The sequence below is a fragment of the Canis lupus genome, chromosome 4 (assembly GCF_011100685.1).
Source record: "Canis lupus familiaris isolate Mischka breed German Shepherd chromosome 4, alternate assembly UU_Cfam_GSD_1.0, whole genome shotgun sequence".
In the NCBI taxonomy this organism is placed as follows: domain Eukaryota; kingdom Metazoa; phylum Chordata; class Mammalia; order Carnivora; family Canidae; genus Canis; species Canis lupus.
In genome coordinates, this window is record NC_049225.1 from 40,472,923 (window position 1) to 40,498,711 (window position 25,789).

At 48.8% G+C, this 25,789-nt stretch overlaps 1 protein-coding gene and 2 long non-coding RNA genes across 3 annotated transcripts; 2 read left to right on the top strand and 1 right to left on the bottom strand.

The window, feature by feature from the left end:
• Window positions 1-1,818: 1,818 nt before the first annotated feature.
• DUSP1 (dual specificity phosphatase 1) lies at window positions 1,819-4,870 on the top strand. The gene is made up of 4 exons (XM_038534745.1): window positions 1,819-2,432; window positions 2,703-2,848; window positions 3,182-3,401; window positions 3,840-4,870. The coding sequence occupies exons 1-4, from the start codon at window positions 2,066-2,068 to the stop codon at window positions 4,208-4,210; spliced, it is 1,104 nt and encodes a 367-aa protein (XP_038390673.1). The 5' UTR covers window positions 1,819-2,065; the 3' UTR covers window positions 4,211-4,870.
• LOC111095540 lies at window positions 4,716-7,535 on the bottom strand. Its single transcript, XR_005358173.1, has 3 exons — window positions 7,380-7,535; window positions 5,897-6,479; window positions 4,716-5,027 (listed from the first exon to the last, which is right to left on the bottom strand). It is a non-coding gene; the product is annotated as an uncharacterized LOC111095540 (long non-coding RNA).
• Window positions 7,536-7,706: 171 nt separating this feature from the next.
• LOC102156464 lies at window positions 7,707-15,729 on the top strand. Its single transcript, XR_005358172.1, has 3 exons — window positions 7,707-8,008; window positions 13,849-13,949; window positions 15,517-15,729. It is a non-coding gene; the product is annotated as an uncharacterized LOC102156464 (long non-coding RNA).
• Window positions 15,730-25,789: the final 10,060 nt, after the last annotated feature.

Below are 25,789 nucleotides of genomic sequence, written 5' to 3' on the forward strand. Positions count from 1 at the left end.
AACCCCACAGAGCTCAGCAGACACCTGACTCCAGGACCAGACTGTGCCACCACCACTATACTAGATGTGTAAAAAAAAAAAAATTTTTTTAATGTGGGTAGGGAAGATATGATGAATGCACTTGGTTTAAAAAAAAGGGGGGGGGCAGATAAAGTTGGTATGCTGTGAAAAGTCAGCAGCTGTAACTAACATTTTATGATTCAATGCAAAAAATATGTTGAGTTCCTCAGCTGAGTAAGTAGTATAAACAAAGATTTTTTTTTTTTCTTTTTAAAGATACAGGGAGAGTGTTTCCATTATCTGGAGGACCTTTTTGCAGTCCTTAATGTTCACCTAAAGGTAGAAAACGCCCTTAAGAAAAAGCACTCAGTCCTGAACTTTATTCTAGAATGTAGGCAGAAAGTTTGAGCGTGTCTGAACAGAAGCTAAACAAGGCAAATGCAGAAGTTGCGCTGGTGATACAGTCCCCAACTCAACGACATAGGGTCCTTGAAATCCCCATCCCATCCCCCCTGCCCGCGGAGAGGGGAAGAAACCGCAGAATGTTCCTGACTCTGCACCCTGGCCGGATGGCGCAATATTTATGTTTGTGTACCTAGCACGTCGGCGCCGCCCTCCCCCGCCCTCCCCCGCCCCGGAGGCCCGCCCTCGGACTCGGCGCGCGAGGGGCCGCTCGGGGTCTTCCCAAACGTCAGCCATGGACTCCTAAAGCCACGTAGGACTGGATTTCGAATCCAACCCACATAGATGGCGAGAGTCAGGGCGTGGGGATCGAAGCCCCTGAGGCCAGCGCATAGTAGACATCCACACAGTATTTATGGACTAGAGAGATGGAGCAGCTCAACCGGTCTTTAAGCGAACGTGGCCAGAAACATGCCCGGTGACCCCTGGAGGGCGCTGTCGAGCCACGCCGGGGGAGGGGTGTCGCCTCCTCTAACGCGGAACCCCGCAATCCACGACGGCACCTTCAGCCCCGACATTTGCGACTTCATTCCCCTTACAGACCCGCCTTTCTCGGCTCAAAGTCCTATAGGAACGACATGATTAGGGATCACTTACCCCAGCGGGGTTCGACTGGAAGGCACTTTACTTGTTAAATGTTTCCCTTAAGTAACAGGAGAGCAAGTCTGGGAAACGAGAGAACACTCCCCGGAACCTCACCCCGGCTCACCTCGGTTGTCCTTAATAGGCACATTCCATGGGCAAACTTATTACAGTTTCTCCCACCCTCATCTCAGGTTCCTCTCTGTCCCCCCACCCCCAGCATTGTGACACCGGGTGAAGTAAATCGCTTCTGGGGAACCTGATTTTCCGCGCCTACGCGTGACGAGGAAATGAGCGAAAGGGGGCACACGTGTATGCAAAAGCGCAGGAAGCCCCTTCCCACTCGGGGCGGCGGCGGCGGCGGCGGCGGCGCGGGCGGGGCGGGGGCGGGGGGGGGAGGCCGCGGCCTGCCGCCCCCTCCCCCAGCCAGCCGCTCGGATCCCGGAGGCCAGCTCTTGGCTGGCAGCGCGCCCGCCACCTCTGCTCCCCTTGGGCCCGGAGAGCGGCGCAGGCCGGATCCTCGGAGACCCGGCAGGCGCAGGCCGGACGGCCGGACCGGGGCCCGAGCCAGCCGGCGGCCAGCGGATCCCGCTCCGAGGCCGATGACGTCTTCGCCTCTGGCTCCGCCGGCGCCAAGCCGGGCAGGGCGGGTGACGTCACCGCGGGCCACGTGACCACCATTCAAACAAACAACTCCCCTCCCCCTGCGCGCCCGCCCCGCCCCGCCCCGCCCCCAGAGAGGCCACATATAAACGCGTCCCCCCGGGCCGAGCTCGCTGCGAAGGACGCTGGGCTGTGCGGAGTGTGGCCGGGGCCGGAGGGGCAGTCGGGGGAGCAGCAGAGACGCCGAGGCGGCCGAGGGCCCCGCACGACGCCCCCTCGCGCAGTCTTAGGGCAGTTTGGGGTCCCGCACAGAGAGAAGCAGGGTCGGGCTTTTCCTCGAAAGCCTCTGCCCTGCCCTTGGCTTCCGAGGACAGAGCCCCGCGGACAGTGCGGCACGCTGGGGGCGCTAGGGCCGGCCATGGTCATGGACGTGGGCGCCCTGGACGCCGGAGGCCTGCGGACGCTGCTCCGGGAGCGCGCGGCGCAGTGCCTGCTGCTGGACTGCCGCTCCTTCTTCGCTTTCAACGCGGGCCACATCGCCGGCTCCGTCAACGTGCGCTTCAGCACCATCGTGCGGCGCCGGGCCAAGGGCGCCATGGGCCTGGAGCACATCGTGCCCAACGCCGAGCTGCGCGGCCGCCTGCTGGCCGGCGCCTACCACGCCGTGGTGCTGCTGGACGAGCGCAGCGCCGCCCTGGACGGCGCCAAGCGCGACGGCACCCTGGCCCTGGCCGCGGGCGCGCTCTGCCGCGAGGCGCGCGCCGCGCGAGTCTTCTTCCTCAAAGGTACGCCCCCCGGAGGCGCCCGCGCCCCGCGCCCCGCGCCCCGCGCCGGCCGTCCCCCAGCCCCTGCGGGCCGCTCCGCCTGGAGCGCGCGGGCGCCCGAGCCCTGTTCCGGGGACTTGTCCTGGGCTTTGTTCCGCTTTAAGAACAAAGACTTGCCTGGGCCTCTCCGGGGTAAAACTTGAGCCCGGGTGGGCGGGCGGGGGTGTTGGATGAAGGTGCCCTGTCCCCGAGGATGCTAATGGAAACAACTGTGTCTCTTTGTCTTCCCAGGAGGCTATGAAGCTTTCTCAGCTTCCTGCCCGGAGCTGTGCAGCAAACAGTCGACCCCCATGGGGCTCAGCCTTCCTCTGAGTACTAGCGTCCCTGACAGCACCGAATCCGGGTGCAGTTCTTGCAGCACCCCACTCTATGACCAGGTTAGTAGGGGACCGTGCCAGAGGGGGTAAAGAACAGCTGGAAGAGCGGTGCTAGGGACAATATACAAAGTAACTTGCTGGTTTGTAAGGGACAGGACGCGGGGCTAGTAGTTTATCCCGCGGTTAAGCGGTCTGATGGAGCGGAGTCTAACTGCTGGCACTACAGAAATGAACTTGAGGCAAATGGATTTAGCCCCCTACTTGTTTATGCTCCAACAACAGGGCTGAATTCACCCGGTATCTGAAACTGACTTTTCCAGCAGGGAGTTTTTGTGGGTGTGGGCATTGACTTTGAGCAAAACCTGACCAGTGTTGGATATTTCTGGATTTCAGGGTGGCCCGGTGGAGATCCTCCCCTTTCTGTACCTGGGCAGTGCCTATCATGCTTCCCGCAAAGACATGCTGGACGCCTTGGGCATCACTGCCTTGATCAACGTCTCAGCCAATTGTCCCAATCATTTTGAGGGTCACTACCAGTACAAGAGCATCCCCGTGGAAGACAACCATAAGGCGGACATCAGCTCCTGGTTCAACGAGGCTATTGACTTCATAGGTAAATGGACAGATGCCTGGGACTTCTGCCTTGCTTCCACATTTTAGTCACTGAGCCCAACTCTGTGGCAAGGACTAAAATGACCTCCGCCTGAGCTTTCTCCATACATTCAATAAGTTGGTGCAGGCAGCCGTCCCTGCAAAGTCCCATTTAACAAATTAGCAAACAGGCTCAGAAAGTTTTTTTTTTTTTTTTTTTTTGAGGCTCAGAAAGTTTGAACCGACTTCCCGTCCAGGATCACTTCTGCTTTGTGGAGATGCCTGGTCTTGGTTTAAATCCCATGCTATTTTTTGCACATGCCTTCGTTGCCTCCACAGAGCACTGTGTGCTGGCTTGTGGTTCTCTGGACAGGACACACATAATTCTTAGGCACCCTATGCCTGGGGTTGGGGTTGTACCCCTAAGCTCTTGAGTAACCAGCCACGCTTTGTTTTCCAGACTCCATCAAGAATGCTGGAGGAAGGGTGTTTGTCCACTGCCAGGCAGGCATTTCCCGATCAGCCACCATCTGCCTCGCTTACCTCATGAGGACTAACCGAGTCAAGCTGGATGAGGCCTTTGAGTTTGTGAAGCAGAGAAGAAGCATCATTTCCCCCAACTTCAGCTTCATGGGCCAACTGCTGCAGTTTGAGTCCCAAGTCCTGGCTCCACACTGCTCAGCAGAGGCCGGGAGCCCTGCCATGGCTGTGCTGGACCGCAGCACCTCCACCACTACCGTCTTCAACTTCCCTGTCTCCATCCCCGTCCACTCCACGAACAGTGCGTTGAGCTACCTGCAGAGCCCCATTACGACCTCTCCCAGCTGCTGAAAGGCCACGGGAGGTGATCTCCAACCCCGCTGGGACTCTAGGCTCCTTGAGGAGAAATGCAGTAACTCTGGGGAGGGGCTTCTGAGGGCTGGTCCTTATTTATTTAATTTCACCCCGAGTTCCACTGGGTTCCTAAGCAGTCATAGTGATGATGTAGCATCAAGATGTTTGCTGAACTCAGCACATTTGGGACCAATATATAGTGGGTACATCAAGTCCCTCTGAGAAAAAGGGGCAGAAAAGAAAGGACTCATTGTATGAGCCAGTTTCTTTTTGCTTGCTCCTGTTTTTTGTAGGAACTCTTCATGCTTGACATACCTACCAGTATTATCATTCCTGACGACACATACCTATGAGAATATACCTTATTTATTTTTGTGTAGGTGCTCTGCCTTCACAAATGTCCATGTCTACTTCTAGAAGAACCAAATACCTCAATTTTTTTGTGTTTGAGTACTGTAATATCCTGTAAATACATCCTAAGCAGGTTTGTGTTCAGCACTGATGGAAAGCACCAGTGTTGTTTTTTTTTTTTTTAGTTGTCAGCAGTTGTATGTTTATTTATGAACTGAAATAATATATTTCTTCTTTTAAGAAGACATTTTGTTACATAAGGACGACTTTTTTATACAACAGAATAAATTATGGCATTTCTATTAATCTCAATGCTTTATTTCTTGGGAAGCCCCAGCTAATCCCTCTCCCGTGAGTGAAACCATCTGGACAGGGGTCTCACAGATGTGTGTCTCAGGATCTGGTCTATGACTTGGTGGCCCTTCCAAGATGGCTGGGTAGCGCAGAGAGGTAGAAAAGTGATCTGTCATGGAAAACCAGGTACTGCAGCTGAACTCTTCATATCAGATCTGGGGTGTCCACCCATGTTTTCCTACCATATTACACAGGGAGCCCAAGTGTTCCAGAGCCAAAAAGGAATGACCACTTGCTTGGGTTGCCTTTTTTTCTTTAACACTTTACCCAGGATAATATAAAAAGCCATCTTCTCTTTGCTGAACTATACTAGAATTAGGAGGCTGATGGATTTCCAAAACACCTGACATAAATGTGTTCCTGCTATGTGTATGGTAGTATGTGCTACCTGGTCCCAAACAACTCCGCAAGACCCAAAAGCAGACATGCTGAGACCCAGCGTAGCTAAGTGACAGTGGGGGGAATTGGGCCCAACATCCTGTTTTGTTCCCTAATTCTATGTGGCTTGCACTTTATCACTTCTCTCTCACGTGCTTTTTTTTTTTTTTTTGCCTTTGAAAAGACCTTTATTTTTATGAAAAGAATACAAAGCACTGTGAGCAAATACAACATAAATCACCTGAAATTCCCACCTCCAACCTGACCATTAAAACTTTGGAGTACATCCATGTTAGCATTTTTATGTATATACACCTAGAATTTTTGGCTTCCTTCAGGTCACTTGCTGGTCTGATTTCATAATTTTGATGAAGATAAGCAATCAAATTTGATTTGCTCTAGGGCAAGATTCTGGATTATTACTCTTGACGTACAGGACAAATCTTTTGTAATTGACTACCAACCCATAATCCATTCTATAATGTTGAATTAAATAACAGTGTAGCTCTCGCATTACTGGTCCCTTAGCTCCTGTCTCCTCTACCCCTCTAGTTGTTTCTGGACAAAGCGATGTAGGAAGCAGAAAAGGAAACATCTTACTTGACTTCTCCAGTAGTGCCCTGAACAGTGGTCCTGGTCCAGCCAGGTCATTTAAGGCCTTGACACCCAATCAGTGTCCTTGACCTTTCCCCACTGGTTCGCCATCTGCCACTTGAGTCTCAGAGCCTGAAAGATCCATGTGTTCTAAATTCTAAGAACTTATCCTGAGCTGGCAAGCTCATTTCCTTGGCAAGTGTGTTCACGCCTTTCAAAACAAACTGTACCCAGTGTTTTTATCAAACCCTAGAAATTTACTATTACAAATATCTCCTTTCGTGGAAACGTACCAGCAACTTCAAGTCCGTGGCAGATGCCGTGGCTGACTTCCCCGTGGGCTCAGGCCATCACTTTCTGCTTGGCAGGCACCGGCTGAACCAAAATTAATCTCCAGCGTGATCCACGCAGTGGAAAAATACAGCGGCTGCCTGAGGGAGCCGCCAGTGAAAACAATGCACTCTCTTCTCCCAGTGCAAGCTGCTTCACCCCCGCCACCTCAGGAGAGCAGAGGTGATAACCTTCTTTCTCCATCTATCTGATTCCTGGTCTTTGGGCCCTCTGGAGAATGTCACTTTTGGCTGTTTTTCTTAGGGAAAAAGAAAAAAACAAAAACAAAACCTCATGATAAGGAGAAAGATGTTCAAACTATTCAAATGTTTGTTTCTCAATAGATTGAAATAGAGACAACTCCATCATTTAATACGTGTAATGTGGTAATAATAGCTCTCAATTTTAGGGCTAGCACTGTGTGCCAGCTACTGTGCTAATTGTCTTATACACCTTCAAATTAAAACTTTAGCAGCAATACCCATTTTTATTAAAGATTTTATTTATTATTAGAGACAGAGAGAGAGAGAATGGCAGAGACAGGCAGAGGGAGAAGCAGGCTCCATGCAGAGAGCCTGATGTGGGACTCGATCCCAGGTCTCCAGGATCACGCCCTGGGCTGAAATCAGAGCTAAACCACTGAGCCACCGCGGCTGCCCAGCAAAACCCATTTTACAGAAGAGGAAACTGAGGCTCAGAGAGAGGAAGTGACATGTCCAAGTTCAGACAGCAAGTAACCAACATTTCAGAGACTGGAACCTGGGTCCAGAAGAAGACTGGGAACTGAAGTCTTAGTTCAGTCCAAAAGACAGCTTGAAGGAGTGGGGAGAGGGTGAATGTTATAGCCAACCAGACATCAGCATGGTTTTACCACATAATTTTGGGGTGGAAAAGCTATTTATTTATCCTTTGGGGCCTTAGCTTCCTTACTTGTAAATTGGTATAATAAAACCTGCTTCACGTGTCAGCAGGAAATAGGCTGGTGGATGTCAAGTGCGTGGCAGGTAGCAGGCCGTATAGGAACATTTAGACCCCATTCCTCATTACTGATAACGTCTAGTAGTTCTGGTGTCAGTTTTCCCACCCCTCAAATGACCAACATGCCCTGGATCTAATGGGTATGATTCCTCCCAGCCTTAGAGGATGCATCAATGCATACTTTATGCTTTTCTGTGGTTTCCATCAGGATCATTTCAACCCCAAACGCTTCCACCGCATCCTCTCCTTTCCTTGGAATTTTGCAAATCATAGCTAATTTGCCTCAGACTTGCAGCCTCTGGAGTCCATTTCCGCCCCCCTTCCCCTGCCTCTCCGGGATGACGTCATGGTGTGTACACCTTTAAGATTATATAAATCTGTGATCATACAGTGGCCTCCATCCCCATGGTAACGCGGAGGAGTTTCCCCTTTGTGAGGAAAGCTGTCATGTCACTTCCTGCTGCTGACAAATCAGTTTAGGAGATTAAAATAAAGGGGGGGCGGGGTGCGGGAGCCGGTCTCCGAGAACTGCTGGCTGCGTGGTTTCTGGTTGCCATACACAGAGGCAAACAAAGCCGGGCCGCGCGGGGTAGCCCCGCCCAGCGCCAGGCCCGGCTCGGGTTTCCCGCACCTCGCGGGGGCCAGCCAGGTGGAGCCGGGTCACCCCGGGATGTTTTCCTCCGCAGGTCGCCTTCTGGGGAGCAGGTGGGAGGGCTGCCAACCTCTAGGGGACTTCCTGGGGCTCTGTAGGGCCAGCCTCTCCTCCCCTGTATCAGCTCTGAAGGCTGCCTCCTTCTCTGGAGAACAAAGGTGACAGCACCAAGCAGAAAAACTCGCTCTGCTAAGGGAAATACCTTAGACGCATCTTTTTCTTGGCTGAGGCTTTTTTTTTTTTTTTTTTTAAGATTTTATTTATTTATTCATGAAGGACAGAGAGAGAGAGAGAGAGAGAGAGAGAGGCAGAGACACAGGCAGAGGGAGAAGCTGGGAGCTCCATGTGGGACTCTATCCCAGGACCCCAGGATCATGACCTGAGCCAAGGGCAGATGCTCAACCACTGAGCCACCCAGGTGCCCCTTGGCTGTGACTTTTTCAGCTAAGCAGCAAGTCCACTCGCTCACTCATTCATTCAACAAATATTTACTAACATCCTAGGCACAGGGACACTTTGGAGCAAGGCAAGGTTCCTACTCTCCATAGCTAATAATGAGGAGAGAGGGGAGAGGAAGAGGGCAATATATAAATAGGATAATTAAATAAGAAGAAGCTGAAGGCTATGAAGGTGGAGTAATAAAAGGGGAGCCTCCCTTAGGTTTTGGTGGTCAGGGAGGGGTGGCCGAGAGGTGAGAGATACAACCCATTTGTGCATTTGAGATGTAAGCTGGGAAGACAGTTCCCTGCCAGAAGGGCAGCAAAGACTTGAGGTTTGAGGGGGATCCTCGCGGACCAGCAGTTAGAACCAGGACCTCGGAGTCAGCTAGACCTGAGTTCAGGTACTGATTCTGCCAGTTATTAGCTGTGTGACTAACTGCGGGTGAGTTACCGACCTCTTAAACTTGAGCTGGGAAGCTCATCGAGTAATATGGTCCAATAACCACTGACCTTCAAAGGCTCTGTAAGGATTAATTGAAAGGCGGTCACCTCTGGGCACATCCGAAAGGCTTGAGAAGGGTTCGTTGTCCTCTTGTGACTCAGCTGGTCCCCATTCTGTCACTCAAGCAGTAGTGCCACTCCCCAGAGTGTCCTGGTGAAGGGGAGCAGGGAGCAATGGGCTGTCCTGCCCCATCCTGACAGATACCCTGAGCCTGTGCCCCTATCATGCTGCCCTCTGGGCCACCAGGGCTTTGTTTGGGGACGGTCTTTGCTTAGAGGCCACCAACCCTAACCCAGTGACTGTGGCAAGGTAGGCCCTTCCTGGCTCTCGGTTTCCTCATCTGTAAGAAGCCCCTGAAGTGACTTTCATGTATTCTCAGCCAGCTCTATGCCCCCTCCTCATCTAAGCCTGGAATGCTCTGGAACCACTGGGGTTCATTTGGGCTGGCCCAGGGAGACAGAAGGAAGAAAAAAAATAGAGATTTTCTGGGAAGGGGCAGCAAGGACTCCTGGGCTCTGGAAGACAGAGGTATGATGGAGATGTAACTGGTACCTGTGGGAATGGTCCCATTACAGTCTCCTGCAAAGTATCGCATACTCCCAGCTCCCTCTTCTCCAACTTTGGGTAATCCTTTGCCATGAACCACACTGCAAAGTTTGGGTTTAAAGCCTTCGTCAAGGTTGACCCCAGCAGACCCTGGAGGTTGGCTGCCTCCTTCTTCATTCTTCTTGTATACGTTCACTTATTCATTCGTTCGATAGATATGTGTTACTTAACCTTTGGTTTGCAAAACACTCAATATTCACCTCTCCACAGCCCTACTCACTCTCTGGGATTTGTAAACTTGTCTATATTCCCTTGATCAGACCCACTTTGGCACATAATTCAAGGTCCTCCAAGATGTGACCACTGCCTGCCTTTCCAGATCATTTTCCTATCCCTGCTCTTATCCCCCATGCATGATGAGACTTGTAGTTGTCATACTACAATATGTTCTTTCTTACTACTCTTACCTCTGCACATCCTATTCTTTTGCTTGAATAATGTCTCCCTGTTCAAAATATCACCAAATCCATGAAGTCTTCTTTGACTTTTAAAACTTCCTCATCTCTCATCAGTGTCCTGAGAACATACAACTTCATCCCATTGCCATAACCAAGGGAAATAGTTGAGAATTGGGCTACTGGGAACTCTGGTGACCTAGAAAGTTCATGTTCCGTACTACACGGAAACTGCCAATCAAGGCAGAAATATTAGACCTTACTTTTTTAAAAAAGTAGACAGGACTTTATATTTTTATGTAAAATCTCCTTTTTTCAGAAACTTTGTATGGACCAAACAAAACATCTGCAGTCTGGCTCCAGCCAATAGGCCATGAGTGTGTGAGTGTTGCTAGTCATCTTTGTCAGTGTCCCAAGGTAAGGGTCCTTCCCTATGAGACTCTGGGTTCCTGGGTCTTAGCCCAGGGCTTGTGAGCCACAGGTACTTATCAGATATGTCTTCTGAATACAAAAGTGAATGACAGTTATTTATCCCCTAGAAAGTGCTCAGTAGATGTAAAAAATCATACAAATTATAAGATTTTGTTCCAAACACCTGGGGTAAAAACAAACCTATCTGTATGGCCCTCAGTGGATCACTTCTCTTAAAGCCTGTTTTGACATCTCTAAAAAGGGAGCGGTGGAAGTATTTGCTGCACGTGGGGTTGTCAAGATTAAATAACATAAAGGCACTAGGGTGGCTCAGTGGTTGAGCGTCTGCCTTTGGCTCAGGTAGTGATTCTAGGTCCTGAGATGGAGTCCTGCATCAGGCTCCCCGCGGGGAACCTGTTTCTCCCTTTGCTTATGTCTCTGCCTCTCTCTGTGTGTCTCTCATGAATAAATAAATAAAATCTTGAAGAAAAAAAAAGATTAAATGACATAATGTACAGAAAATGTTTTACGTAGTACCTGACACACAGCAAACAATAAATAGTAGCCTTTTTAATGCTCATTACCATGATCATACTGGGTATTAGACCCAGTGATGACTGCTTCATTCTTATTCCAAGGATGGATCCTTTAGGGGTTTCTACTAAAAGTTTGGGGGATTTACCTGACCCCCCCCCCCAGCCTTGATTGTTTCTTCTGGATAATGCACAAATAAGCCTGGGGCGGTACCAGATTCCCCCTCCGTGTGCCTTTAACTCTGTTATGTGTCCCATTAGAGTCTTTTGGAAGCTCTGCTTAAATCTGTAGCCTTTGAGTCTCCTATTGCAGAATTGGCCGATCCTTTGGGGAGATGAGGCTCCAACTGCTGCACTCATCCCTCTGGGTTTTCTTTCTCCAGATCCTGATCCCGCAATTCCTCACTGCCTTATTGTGTTTGGATGTCTTAAATATTTAGAAATATTTTGTCCCACTTTCCTACTCCTCAGCAGTAGGGTGATTCAGAATTATGTGATCTGCCATGACTGGAAGGGAGGTAGACTTTTAAAAACCAAGAGCAAAACTTCAACTCATCAGGTTATTTTCTTCCTGTCCTCTGAGCTCTCTCGTGGTTCCCATCTCAAAGACCAAGACCTTACAAGGGCTAAAGGAGCTGACGTGGCCTGTCTTGCTAACAGGTCTCTGACCATATCTTCTGCCCTTCTTCCCCCGACTCATCTCCTCCAGCCGAGCTGGCCTGTGGCTCTTTCAGCATGGGCAAAGCTCACCCCTGCTTCGGAGCCCTGTGCTCTTTGCTCTGCCCAGACCACTGTTTGCTCAGATCTCAGCAGAGCCAGCTCCCTTACATCCTATCACTCTCCGTTCAAAAGTCATCTCATCCGTGGGTCACTCCTTGGCCACCTTGCCCCAGCCCTGGCCTCCCATACCCCTTTCTTTGCTTTATTTCTCCACATACACTTACCACCCCCTAATCTTTATTTACTTGTGTTTGGTCTAGCTCCTCATTAGAATGTAAAGGCTTGGGGGCAGGGACTTTGTCCATCTTGTTCACTGTGAGATCTCCTGCTCTTAGAACAGTTCCTGGCCAGTGGTGGGTACGCAGTAAATTTGTTGAATACATGAAAGAACTCTGAAGCCTCTAGACAATTCCTCTCCCTTCTGGGTGGGTCCTGAGCCCACACTAGAGGGAAGTGATTCTTTTCTGTTCAACCAACCTCTTTCCCTTCCACATGAAGCAATTTCCCTTGGAGACTTTCCAGTAACATACAGTGGTGTGCAAATGAAATAAAGTGGATAAAAGCCCTTTGAAAGTGGGAAGTCAGATGAGGGTCCCGGCTATCTGAGATCTGCTATCCTGGGGCTCCATTCTTGCGATCAGGGCTGTGATTCTAGAAGGGATACTGGTGGGAAAACCTGTTCAGGGACTCTACTCTGAGCCCCATCTTCCCACCACTTCTCTCCACATTTCCTCCCTCCTGTCTAGAGGAGAAATCCCCGTGGCGTGTGCCTCTAATGAGGAGAATGGGGCAGTGGGTGATTCATGGGGAAGTCTGTAGGGCTGCTTGGGGCTTATGACTCACAGCTTCTCATCTAATAGAAGAAGAATTAGATATCCATACAGAATCTCCTGGAAATGTCCTTTAGCAAGGTCTCTAGTGACCGCTGGGGATTCTCCCCACAGAGCTTTCAGTAGCACCTTCCTGGCACTCAACACGCTATGTAGATGAATGCTTGTTGCTCCATAAGTACAGATGGAAGGTGGGCAGCCCTGGTGGCCCAGTGGTTTGGCGCCGCCTTCAGCCCGGGGTGTGATCTTGGAGACCCAGGATCCAGTCCCACGTCCGGCTCCCTGCGTGGAGCCTGCTTCTCCCTCTGCCTGTGTCTGCCTCTCTCTCTCTGTGTCTGTCATGAATAAATAAATAAATAAAATCTTAAAAAAAATACATATGGAAGGAAAAAAGGAAGGGAGGCAAAGAGACGGGGAGGAGAGAGGGAGGTGGGGGAAGGGCATCTGCCTCCCCCATCAGACTGTGAGCCACTGAGATGGGATCATGCCCTTTTCATTCCTATGTCCCCAGCTTCCAATGCGAGGCTTGGCATATAGCTGGGGAAGTGAATGGTTATATAAATGAAGAAATATCTGGGGGGTTTTGAGGGACTTCATTCTACGATATTTCCACCCTGATAGAGTCTGAAGGCAGTGGCAGGAGGGGGTTGTCAGTGGCAGCCAGATTGGGCTGTCATGTCCACTATGAATGATACTAGAGAGGCTAAGGTGGATGGTCCTGTTTGATATAGGTGCTCCAGCCCACAGTCCAGTCATGAAACCAGCCCCTACTGAGCTAACTCAGGCCAGGCCCTGTGTTAGACACTGGACCACAGGGATGGAGAAGCCACGGTCCCTGAACTTGGGCTCTCCGGGCAAGGAGCAGAGATTCATGGGTTGACCCAGGATTTTAGTGCAGTGGTCTGACAGGGAGGTGGTGAGGTGGGGACAGGGCAGGGGGCAGGGAGATGTGGGGGTGGAGGGTGCTCGGAGCAGGTCGAGGGGAGAACAAGGAGGAAGGGCTTTCTGCAGGGGGTGATCCTTGAGCCCTAGAAGCCAGGGGACATGGCAGAGAAAGGCCTCCTGTCCTCAGGGTGGTGAGGAATGATCTGAAGCCAGTTTATTACTCAGTAAATTTTATGGAAGGAAGAAAGGCCCCAGACTTGTCCCAAGACTGACCCACTTGCCTAGAAGTAAGTTCCCAAGAGCCCTCATGAGAGCCCCTATACTTGTCCCCCTCTCTTACAAAATGGACCAGAGCCTTGTGCCTCCTATGGTGTGCCTTTTTTTTTTTTTTTTTAAGCAGGCTTCAGGCCCAGTGTGAAGTCCAATGTGGGGCTCGGACTCATGAATCTGAGATCAAGACCTGAGCGGAGATCAAGAGTTGGATGCTTAACTGTCTGAGCCACTGAGGCACCCCAGTGGGCATTTCAAAGTGTGGGCACCACAGTACCCTGAGTGAGGCCAAGGGAATGACCTACAAGGAAGAAAATCTGAAAAGCATTAGCTAGGACCTTGGCTGTAGGCTCCTCTCAATGTGATCATTGGATGAATTGTTTGGGCTGTTTTCCTTTCACTGCAGGCAAAGGAAGGGTTGCCACAGGCTTGGCTTGCCACCCTCCATCACATCGTCATCACCACCACCAACAGCTAATACTTTCTGAGCAGGGCCAGTGGCTTCAGGTGGGAACTTTATGTTCTAGCCCCAAGTGTAGTGTTTCTTTGCTGTGTGACCCTCAGCAAGTTACCTAGCCTCTCTAGTTTCCTACTCATAAAATGTGGAGAAGACAAACTTACCATGGACCTGAAACCTATAGAGTACAGTGTCTCATGAAGGGAAGATAACTTTATTGGGACTGCCTTGTTCCCTCCAGCACAGAGTGAGCATTTGGACTCCCACTCATACTGACTTTGGATGTGATGGGGCACAGCTAGCATTGAACCTTGGCTACTCTACTAACGCTGTTTCCCTAGTATAAAGGGCCCTGCAGTCTTGGAGACACAAGACCTGAGGTCCCATTTGGACCATTGCTCACCATGTTGTAAAGTCTATAAGAGACTAGGGACTACTTGTTTCTAATATCAGGCCAGAGCTAGTGCCTAACTTAGCCATGATAGCTCAGCGGGGGAGAAGGTAAGGGAAGTCTCTTAATTTATTGAGTGCCTACTAGGACTATTTGCTTTACATATGTGATTTATTTAATGCTCCCCACTGGCCTCTCTGGCAAGGCCAATTATTATTATTATGTCACAAAGAGTAGTTACCAAGGATTGGAACAGTTGACATCTTGCCTAGAGCCACACATTGGGCTGCAAACAGTGTCTGGTCCCAGGCCCAAATCTGTCAGGGTTTTTCCTCTGCACCAGGCAAGACAAGAATGAGTCCTGCCCTCATTCTGAGGCCCACCATCCTGCTTTAAGATTAGGGGAGGTGGAAAGTGCTAATGATGAAGAACTGGACGAGACTTTTCCACTAGGGCTCCTGGGAAGGGGGTTTATGTAATCCTGTGTCCTCGGCACCCTCAATAAATTCATAGACCATGATTAAACTATGTAAGGCATAGATGGCTGGTTGCCCCCAGTATCTGTTCTTCTTCCTTAGTAATAGATTTTTAGCCAAGGTGTATATCTTACATTTCCCAGTTTCCCTTGCAGCCAGGTGTGGACATTTGAATATAGGCATAGGTGTGTAATTTCCAGAGTGTTCTTAAAGAGAGGGGAAATGTTTTTCTTCCCCCTTTCCTTCATCTTGTTGCCTGAAACACAGATGTGATGGCTGGTGCTAAAACAGCCATTTTAAACCATGAGGCAATGTTGGGCATGATGGCAGAACAGCAAAATAAAGGAGTCTGAGTCCCTGAGGACTGACTGTTGGGGGATAAGTCTCCATGGAATTTTTATACTTCTTGTGATAACTTTTGTCCGAAGACATTTTTTTCAAGAATGTTTGTATGGCAAATAGTCAAGGAAAACAGAGATAAGAGAATAGATTTGTTTCCTAACCAGGATAATAAAGAATATTATTCTCCAGAACAAATGTTGGTGAGATTTCCTAGTAGTTTTTTTTTAGAAGATTAAGAGTTTTCTAAATTCAGTGTGTTTCAGTTCTGACACAAATTCACAGTGTGCACAGCATCCGCCTGGGTCTCCTGTATTGGCCCCATGGAATTTAGGGACCAGGGAGGACCAGTGTAAACATGAACCTCATGCTGCCTGCTGTGCTCTAATGAAATCCTTTTCTCTGACCCAGGAGGCCTGCGTCTTCTGCAAGCATCTGGAGACTATGGTGGGCTCACTTGGTAGTTTGCAAGTAGGAAGGACATCTTGGACCTTTTGTGTTTCTAACAAGGACTTCAAGGAACAGGGCACAATCTTTGGCTCTAGTGAACTTTTCTTCCCTGCCTTTTCCTAACTTTATTGTGATAAAATTTACCTCAATAAATGCATCTATTTTAAGTTTAAAGTTAATGAACTTTGACATATTCATGCAGTTTCATATATATGCCTGCCAACACATCCAAGACATAGAGCATATCCATCCAAAAAATTCCCTCATACCTCTTCCCAGTCAATCCCTACTCCCTAACTCAGCCAGCCAGGCATATGCTTTTTGTCACCATAGATTAAATTTGTGGTTTCTAGAGTTTCACATAAATGGAATCATATAGTATTCTTTCTCTTGTTGTGTCTGGCTTCTTCCATTTAGCATAATTTTAAAAGATTAGTCTATCAGTCTATCTTGTTTTATACATCAGTAGGTTTTTTTCTTCCTTTCCTTGGTACCCATATCTTTTCCCAACCCACAGATGCCTGTATTTATTATTGTGGCTTTTTTTTTTCTTTTCTTTTTGAAGTAACACTCAGTGCTATATTCATTTCAGGTGAACAATATAATGATTCAGTAGTCCTATACATTATTCAGTGCTTATCATGCTAAGTGTACTCTTAATCCCCTTTATTTATTTCATCCATCCACCCTCCACCATGTATCAGCAGTTTGAGAAAAAATATTTAATAGGCTTTATTTTCTAGAGCAGTTTTAAGTTCACAGAAAAATTGAACAGAAAGCACAGCGAGTTTCCAACACCGCCTGTCCCCACACAGGAACAACCTCCTGCCCTATCAACATATCACACCAATGTGGGACATTTGTTACAATTGATCACCCTAAATCCATAGTTTTCACTAGGGGTCATTCTTGGTGTGGTGCATTCTATGGGTTTGAATGAATGTATGATGACATGTATCCATCATCATAGTGTCATGATGGCTACAGTATGTAGCCTTTTCAGACTGGTTTCTTTCATTTAGTAGCCTGCATTTTAGTTTCCTCTCTGTCTTTTTGTGGCTTCGTAGCCCATCCTTTTTAGTGTTGAATAATACTCCCTTGCCTGGATGTACCATAGTCAATCTATCCATTCACCCACACAAGGACATCTTCATTGCTCCCACATTTTGGCAATTATGAATAAATAATTACATATGTAATTCATAAATACTGTTAAAAATAATTATGAATAAAGCTGCTATAAACATCCATGTGTAGGTTTTTGTGGACATAAGTTTTTAGCTTCATTGGGTAAGTATCAGCAAGCCCGATTACCGGGTGGTATTGTAAGAGCATGTTTGTTTTTGTGAGAAATGATGAACTGTCCTCCAAGGTGGCGGTGCCATCTCATATTCCCCCGCAATGAATGAGAGTTCTTGTCGCTTTCATCCTCACCAGCATTTTGTGCTGTGTTTTGGATTTTGGCCATTCTAATAGACATGTAGTGGTATCTGGCTTTACCTTGTGATTCTCTAATGACATATTTGCCATCCTTATATCTTCTTTGGTAAGGTGTCTTTTCACATCTTTGGCAATTTAAAAAAATCCAGTAGCTTGTTTTTTTTTATTATTGAACAAGTTTTTTTGTAAATTTTGGTTAACAGTCCTTTATAAGATGTGTCTTTTGCAAGTATTTTCTCCCAAGCTGTGGCTTGTCTCTTCTTTCTCTTGAATCTGGTGAGCTTTTATGTGTGAGAGAAAATTATATTTCTGTATTCCCATGTTGTTTAAACCATTGTTATGCTGGGCATGTCTTGCACTGGAAATGAATTTTAACTTATACGTGAAGTTAAAGGTTCCAGTGGCTTCCATGCATGTATTTTTGCTCCCTGTCTGCGCTGTAAGTGCCTGTGGGGCAGGGGCTATGTCCTATGTCATCTTGTTTTACGGTTGCAGTCCCAGGCCTAGTACAGGCCTGGCACATAGTAGGTGCTAAAGAAGTATTTTGGATAATGAATGAATGAGGGTGTCTGGCTGTGAACTGATGCCCTTCCTGGATGCTCAGGTTTTGTCAGACCCTGGTGGGCAGTTCTCCTTTCTCTGCTTTTCCAACAGCGACAGGGAGGTGGCCTCTGGTCCTTGGGGGACTGGTTGCGGAACATACTCCTTCTTCCGCTTCTGTTTCCCTCACAGAACATAGGCAGGCAGGCTAGGGTGGGATTCAGGCAGCAGAACAGGGAGCACAGGCCATGTTTCTGCTCCAGCATGTGGCAGTGGCCCCAGGCATACCGGCCTCTCAGCCCTGGCCCCTCCTGCTGGGTGCAACACCTTTCTGCCTTTCTCCCCCTTAGATCAGAGCTGTGAGGCTCAGGCCAGGAGGCTGGGCAGGAAGCTGGAGCCCCCACAGATGCTCCCAAGCATCCTCCTTCTCTGTTGGCTTTGGGTTCTCACCGGCTCGATGGAAAGCAGGTAGGGGGCAGATATCAAATCTTGGGAATTGAAGGTAGTTTGAAGATAGTTTGAAAATGCATATTCAACTTCTTTTTTTTTTTTAAACCCTGTGTACCACCAGCAAAAAGCAAGTTTGACCAAAATCTTCTTGGGGGTGGGGTAGGGGTTGTGGAGAAATCGAAGCAAAGGTATTAAAGATTTGGAAACATTGCCTTAAGAATGGAGACACATTTGCATAGTAAAAATGAGATGCCTGTCATGAGTGTGTGTGTGTGTGTGTGTGTGTGTGTGTGTTGCTGTTTAGTGGGTGCACAGGTGCAGGTAGGCACAAAGGGAGCAGCTGTGTGTTTCTGTCTGCATGAGCCCCGCTGAGGCCCTTGTGTGATTGCTCAGGTGTGAACACATGCGATGTACCATCTTTTCTGGATGGAGGGGAAGGCCATGTTATGGGATGGAGGAGGGGACATCTCTGAGTGGACGGCCAGGGTGGTCCTGCCTAAGTGGGAGCCAGCCTCTTCTGTGTTGGCTGAACTTGGTCACCCAGGCCAGCAGAGCTCATGGTCATTTAAGGTGGTGGTTGGTGCAGGCAGCTCATTGGGTGGCAGGCCACTGGGGGCCAAGATGGTGCAGGGCTTCCGGGGGGGCCTGGGAGCTATTTTTAGTGGCCTGGGCTAACTCCCAAATCCTGCTGACTATTTCTGGCAGCAGAAGACTGCCCTGAAGGATGTGGAAAATTTTCATGTTAAGAATGTCTGGTTTCCCTTTGGCTGTGCAAGGTCAGAGCTGGGAGACCAGGACAAAGGGCTTGAGGCCTGAGGCCTTCTGGGAAAATTCACCAGCACTTAGAGCATGAAATGGCTATATTACTGCCCTCTGGACAGTGGCATGGACTTTTAAAAACACCAGAGTCATTGTGGGTAACCATCTGTCCTGGTTCGCCTGGGCTGTCCTAGTTTTAGTACCAAAAGGGCATCCAGGACATCTTTCAGACCCAGGTAAACTGGGACAGTTGGTCCCAGTCAATTAAGTGCCATTTCAACCTCTTTTGGTTCAAGAAGTGAATTAATAAGAATAAGAATTGAATTACCTGCATCATCTTCCAGCCAGTTTATAATTAACCTATACAGTTAGCACTATCACTCTAGGAAGCTGAGGCGCGGGGAGGCAAAGCAACCTGCCTATTGCAGAACAACTAACTAGCTGAGTGGTTGGCCAGGATTTCAATTCTGCTGTTCTGGGGCCAGAGCCCCCTCAGTTATGCTGCTCAGAAATAGCATGCTTTTAGATCCAGGAAAATCTGGGTTCATTCACTTTCTAGCTAGACACTTAACTTGGAATAAATAATACCTATTTGGCCAGGTTGTCATGAGGATTAAATGGGAAAGTGTCATCGCACGAGGCCTGGCATTAGTAGGTGCTCGGGAAGTACTGGCTTTGTTCTCCTCTGCTGTCCCTTTTGCGATGGTAAGACCTGGCTGTGTGGATCTGCTGGTCTACATTGTTCTGAGGCCAACCCCTTACAGTCTGCACAGAGTGGCTCCTGGACACCAGAGGCCTCCGACTTGCCGCCCTCTTGGGCTCCCATGCCAGGCAGTGAGGGAGGGAAGCAAGACTGCAGTGAGAGAGAACCAGGGCTGGCTAGCCCCCACCCCGCTTCCACCCTATTGGCCTTGGCCTCCCTGTTCCCTGGCCTCCACTTTCCTCAGCTGTAGAATGGGGGAGTAAGCCCATAATGGAGTGGGGTGGGGTTCAGGGAGGTCCTGCTGTGGGACCTGCTGTCCCCCCCTCCCCAAGGTCACCCTTCTCCAGACAGTTCCAGAGCATGAGTGACCCTGTGAGGGCGGTAGGGCTGGGGCTATGGATGGGGGCACGGGAGGTGCGGACGTGCGTGCACAGCCTGGCATGAATGGAATGTGCTGGCCCCGCTGAGACTTGCTGTTCCTTCCGCAGGCCCCACGTCAGCGCCCAGCAGGAAGGGCCAGGCAGCCTTGCGTTCCCAGCCGCCCTCCTGGCTGGGGAAGTGTCTGAACAATAGAGCCACCCGAGGGACCATGCCTGTGTGTGTGTGTGTGTGTGTGTGTGTATGGTATGTGTGGTGTGTCTATGTGGTGGGGTGTGTGTGTGGTGTGTGTGTGTGGTGTATGTGAGGTGAGGAGAGGGATGTGGGAGAGTGTTGTGTGGGATGTGTGTGAGGAGGTGTATGTAGCAGGGGAAGTAAGGTGTGTGTGGTGGTGTGTGGTGGGACGTGTGTGTGGTGTGTGAGGTGTGGGTGTGGTAGGTGTGTGTGGGAGGGTAGTGTATAGTGTGTGTATGTGGTGGGGGTGTGGAGGGGTATGGTGTATGTATGTAGTGGGATGTGTGTGTGGTGTGGGTGTGATGGGTGTGTGTGAGAGGGTGGGGTATATGTGGGAGGTGTGTGTATGGTGTGCAGGGGGATGGCATGTGGGATGTGTCTGTTTGGTGGGATGTGTGTACATGGAGTGTGGTGTGTGTGTGGCAGGGGGTGGGGGGAGAGCAAGGAGGTGTGGTTATATATATATATATGTGGGTGTGTATGGTGTGAGTATGTGCTGTGGGAGGGTATGTGTGGGTGGGTGTGGTATGTGTGTGGGGTGTGTGTGTGTGTGTGTGTGTGTGTGTGTGTGTGTGAGGAAGAACAAAGAGAGACCCCCTTACTGGGTTTAGTAGGGTAGTCAGTCACGACCACATTTTCTCATCTTGTATCCAGAGACACCCTGGGAGGGAGGCACTAGCACCCTCACTGCACAGGAAACTGGTGCAGAGGTGGCTACAAGGTGGGTGTGTGTGCTGCTTGGCCCTGCTGTCTTCCGCCACCTTCCAGCAGTGCTTTTGGACTGAGATTGGGGCAGGGGAGAGGCTCAAAACCCTTGTTGTGTGCCCTGGTTCTGCAGTTCATAGAAAGCATGCATGGACACAGCCTCTGATAAGAGAACTGAGCTCTCTGCACATACCGGAATAAGGCTGTGAGTTCACCAGCAGCCCCATTTTACAGGTGGCCAACAGAGGCTCAGAATAATGTGTCTACTTATACTGCAAATACATATTTAGTGTACCAAGAAGGACTTTTTTTAAAAAAGGTTTTATTTATTTATTCATGAGAGACACACACAGAGAGAGAGAGAGAGAGAGAGAAAGAGAGAGAGAAGCAGAGACACAGGCAGAGGGAGAAGCAGGCCCCATGCAGGGAGCCCAACGTGGGACTTGATCCTGGGTCTCCAGGATCATGCCCTGGGCTGAAGGCAGAGCTAAACTGTTGAGCCCCCCCAGGCTGCCCCCAAGAAGGACTTAAGCTCCTAAAGAAAAGAAAAAAATTACAATTAATCTTACCTTTCCTATATAATTGGTACCTCAGGGTAATCAAATGGTTACACACACACACCACAATCAAATGGATGCTGGGAAGTTTCTATTTATAGATTTAAACCTGCTTAAAAGTGTAGAAGGAATGATAGAATTAGAGACACAACATCGTGAACCTCTAATGGATGATTTGGGCAGCACAAAAAGACAGGATGAGCCTCCTGATGGAAGAACATGCACCACCCGTGATGTGGTCTTGCCTCAAACTTAAACCCGAATCTCATTGAGTCCCTAGATTTGTACAAATTATAGGAACTACAGGGGACAGAGGAACATGTTAAATGGCACCCCAGGGATGCAGTCACCTTCAGATGCTGAAAAATGTAGATTGACAGCTGCTTTCTTCTACAGATAAATTGCAAATGAGAGAGAAACAGTAATTAAGTAAACAAACAGAGGGGGAATCGAAAGAGTAAGGGGAGATTTGGAGACACATCCAACAACCACCAGTTGTAGACCTTATTTAGAATTCTGATCTAAACAGATTGTCAAACAACCAAAGAAACTCCAATAGATGAAAACCACTTATGAAATAAGAATTTGAATAGATCCCTAAGAATAGCCTGGCTGGGGCCTAGGGATCTACTTTAAACAATGCTCCTAGATGGAATTCTTGGGATCAGCTTTAAGACTCCTAACTTCTGGGATGCCTGGGTGGCTCAGCGATTGAGCATCTGCCTTCAGATTAGGTCATGATCCCAGAGTCCCAGGATCAAGTCCCACATCAGGCTCCTTGCATGGAGCCTGCTTCTCCCTCTGCCTCTCTCTCTCTCTCTCTCTCTCCATGTCTCTCATGAATAAATAAATAAAATCTTTAAAAAAAAAAACAAAAACTCCTAACTTCTTTGGGTAAAATGGAAACTACCCCAGGGCATAGATACCTGCCTGCCTCCTCCCCCTGCATACTCCAGCAGACAGGCATTCACTGGCATTTGTGGGAGGAGGGAGAGATGGCTTTCTCTATTCTGTCCTCTCCACTCAGGGTCATCTTTTTTTAGCACATGCATCTTGTAGGTAGCCAGGATCTGTTCTTTTTGTCTGCTCAGAATTCAGTGTTTAAAATTAGACCCCTTGAGCCAGGGGCTGCTGTGATCCTGCTCCCTGGGAAACAGTGTAAACAACGAGCTCCAGTTGCTGGGACATAGCACATGTGTCCAAATCCGGGGCGGCCCTGGATGGGGATTGATGTCCCCACCCCTTTAAGGACAGCCAGCTGAAGTCCAGCAGGAGCCCTCGAGCCAGGATCTTAGTGGTGGGGGCTGGGATGTGAGCCTTGTGTTGTCTTTTCTGGATGGTCTTTCCATTTTAAAGTTGGAGAAATGGTGTTGCCGGGAGCCTTGCCCAAAGTCAAACAGCAAGGCTTTTTTATTATTATTTTTATAACTTATTTTTAATATAGTCAATATTATCATATATAAAATATTATATAATAAATGAATAAAACAATATTTTTATCATGTGTATTAATTCATACATATTGGCTTTTGAAAAATTCCTATTTAAAATGGTTGGCTTTCATTTTAATGGGTTAGGCCATGTCCATGGCAAAAGATTCAAAAGTGGGACACCTGGGTGGCTCAGTGGTTGAGTGTCTGTCTTCAGCTCAGGGCATGATCCCAGGGTCCTGGGATCGAGTCCCACATCAGGCTCCCCATGGGGAACCTGCTTCTCCCTCTGCCTATGTCTCTGCCTCTCTCTGTGTGTCTCTCATGAGTAAATAAAATCTTTAAAAATAAAAAAAAAAGATGCAAAAGTACCCAGGAATCTGATCTGTGATAAGTGACTCCTTTCCATACCTAACCCTAGTCTCCTAATTCTCCTTTTGAGAAACTGATAGCAGTTTCTCATGTGTCCTTCCAGAGATGGTCTGGCTAGCCTTTCCCATTAGGGTTTCATGAGAGAACTAGGTCTGAAAGCCCCATGGAATCATTGTGTGTTAGCCTTTCTCCTCTGCATCCCATATGGTTCCAGTCATGAACCGCCCTTGAGTGAACTGAGAATTTTCTCATGTCATTTTCCATGTTTGGGGTCAGATCTTGACCCCCAGCTGGTCAATTAAACAAACTGTTCCATACTTTTCTTTTCCCCTTACTTTATCTTGGAGATGGCATATTGTTCCCACATGGAGAGCTGCCTCTTTGTTATGGCTGTGGGGTACCCCACCATGGAGATGTAGGTGATTCATTCATCTGCCTCCTCTGGTGGGCATGTAGGTCATTGCCAGCCTTTTGCTTCTATCCACGATGCTTTGTGTATACTCTCAGACACATGGGCAAGGGCATCTGTGAGATGAACCCCTAGAGGAACAGGACCTTATTGATTGATGTCAGACCTGGTCCTACTGCCCAGGCTTCTGGGGCCAGGATAAAAAGATTTTGCAGCCCAGTCTGGGAACCTGACTTGGTTGTGCCATCTGTGAGTTAAAGGAGGGGAACAAGAATTCCAGAAATTCAAGGAAGAAAGTGAACAGTTATTCTGGACCTACTACATGTTAGGCATTTCCATGTTGGCTTCTTTAATTCTCACCAAAGCCCTGTGAGGAGGGTTCCCATTTTACTGCAGAAACTCAGAGAGGTTAAATCGCTTGCTCTGGGAGCACATAGTGGGTGAGTAGCAAAACTGGAATTTGACCCCCAGTAATTCTGAATTCAGAGCTTGTGCCTTTTCTGTTCTACCGTCTGATGGGGCTGCAAGTGTTTTTAGAATGGCCAAGGGTCAGGCTGGCCTGTTGCCCACCTCCAGAGGGCAATGTGTCATTCACATTGTAGTCTGTGCGCTCGGTGTCCCCAGCACTGCACAGTGCATGCACACGGCGACGTGCTGAGATGCCCATGCTCTGCTCTCAGCAGCAGCAAAATCACTAAACACAATCGCCGCCTTTAAGACCACGCAACAGCCAATCACCTAATTCATGAATTGTTTTTCTCTGTGTTCATTAAGAAATCATTAGTAGATACTAATCATATCAAAGTTGAGAAAGAGGCTGTTTTCTACTCTCCAGGCGCTTTCAGTTACCATAATTTAGAGATGCTTTGTGGTTGACGAGGAGGACTGGACTGACCCTGCTGGGCTGAGGATTGGGAAAGCTTCTTAGAGCAGGAGGCAGTTGCCTGGGTCCTGAAGGATGAGCAGGAGTTTGCCAGGTGGAAGAGGGCTGAAGGGGAAGTGAGTGGGGAGAAGCAGAGAGAATGGCCAGCTGAAGGCACAAGCCATGAAATAAGCAGGCCCATCTGGAACTGCAAGTGGTTCCCTATGACTTGGGTGCAGGGAGTATGGGAGAAAGTGGGAGAAGGTGGAGGGCCCTTGGAGGGGGTGAAAACACACACATGTACACATGGGCAAAGAAAGGAACACTGAAGTCCTGGACTTGGGTTTATTTATTTTATTTTTGTTTTTAAGATTTTATTCATTTATTCATGAGAGACACAGAGAGAGGCAAAGACACAGGCAGAGGGAGAAGCAGGCTCCCTGCGGGGAACCTGATACAAGACTCGATCCCAGGACCTCAGGATCGTGAGCTGAAGGCAGACACTCCCAGGCATCCCCCGGACTTGGGTTTAAATCCTGGTCTTCACTCTAAGACCTTGGGCAAGCCCTCCCCCACTCTAGGCCTCTTGTCTGCATGTTGAGGGAGGGAAAGAGTCCTTGTAATGTTCACTGTGGGGGTCCTTGGTTGGGATTGTGTGTGCTGAGCCCTGAGCACACAGGTCACTTGGCTGTCTTTAGCAATGTATGTGTACCTCACTTGCCATGACCCTCCCTCCTGCGGCCTGGGCCAGCCAGTCAACCTGGGAACTCCTAGGGTGTGGATAGAGGCACGGTGGGGCAGGGGAAGGACGGGGCTGGTTGAGCCAGTCTGGGAACTGGATGGGCCGCGTGTTCGGACAGCTGAGAGACTCCTTCCCATCATCCATGGGGTGGCTCAGCCCACCACACACTGCTGTGAGGGTGGGACCAGGGCAGTGGGAGCCAGAATAAGGAAGCCAGGTATTGAGTACCTACTGTGAGCCAGTCTTGTGCCCAGACATCCATTCATACTATCTCCTTCACTCTCACCAAGGTCCCATGCACAAATAAAGTCCCTTGTGGAATGGGCCTTATTCCCATTTCACAGATGAAGGAAACCATGACCCCAGTTTGCACAGATAAAAGAAGCTTCAAGCCCACAGCCAGAGACTGAGCTCTTTCTGTTCTTCACCTATTCTTCACTGGTTTCTTTAGCTCCACTTCGGGCTCATGATAAAGTGGGGCAGGGGTCAGCATTCACTGCCCTTCATGGTTTAGGTGACTGCTAAGCTCGAGGTAAAGGTAGTACCTAGGGTATTTCCTCCAAATCAACCTCTTGTGCTTGATGCTCTAGCATTGCCTATTTTAGGCCTTCGTACCTTTGCTTATGCTGTTCCTACTGCCTGGAATGTTGTGA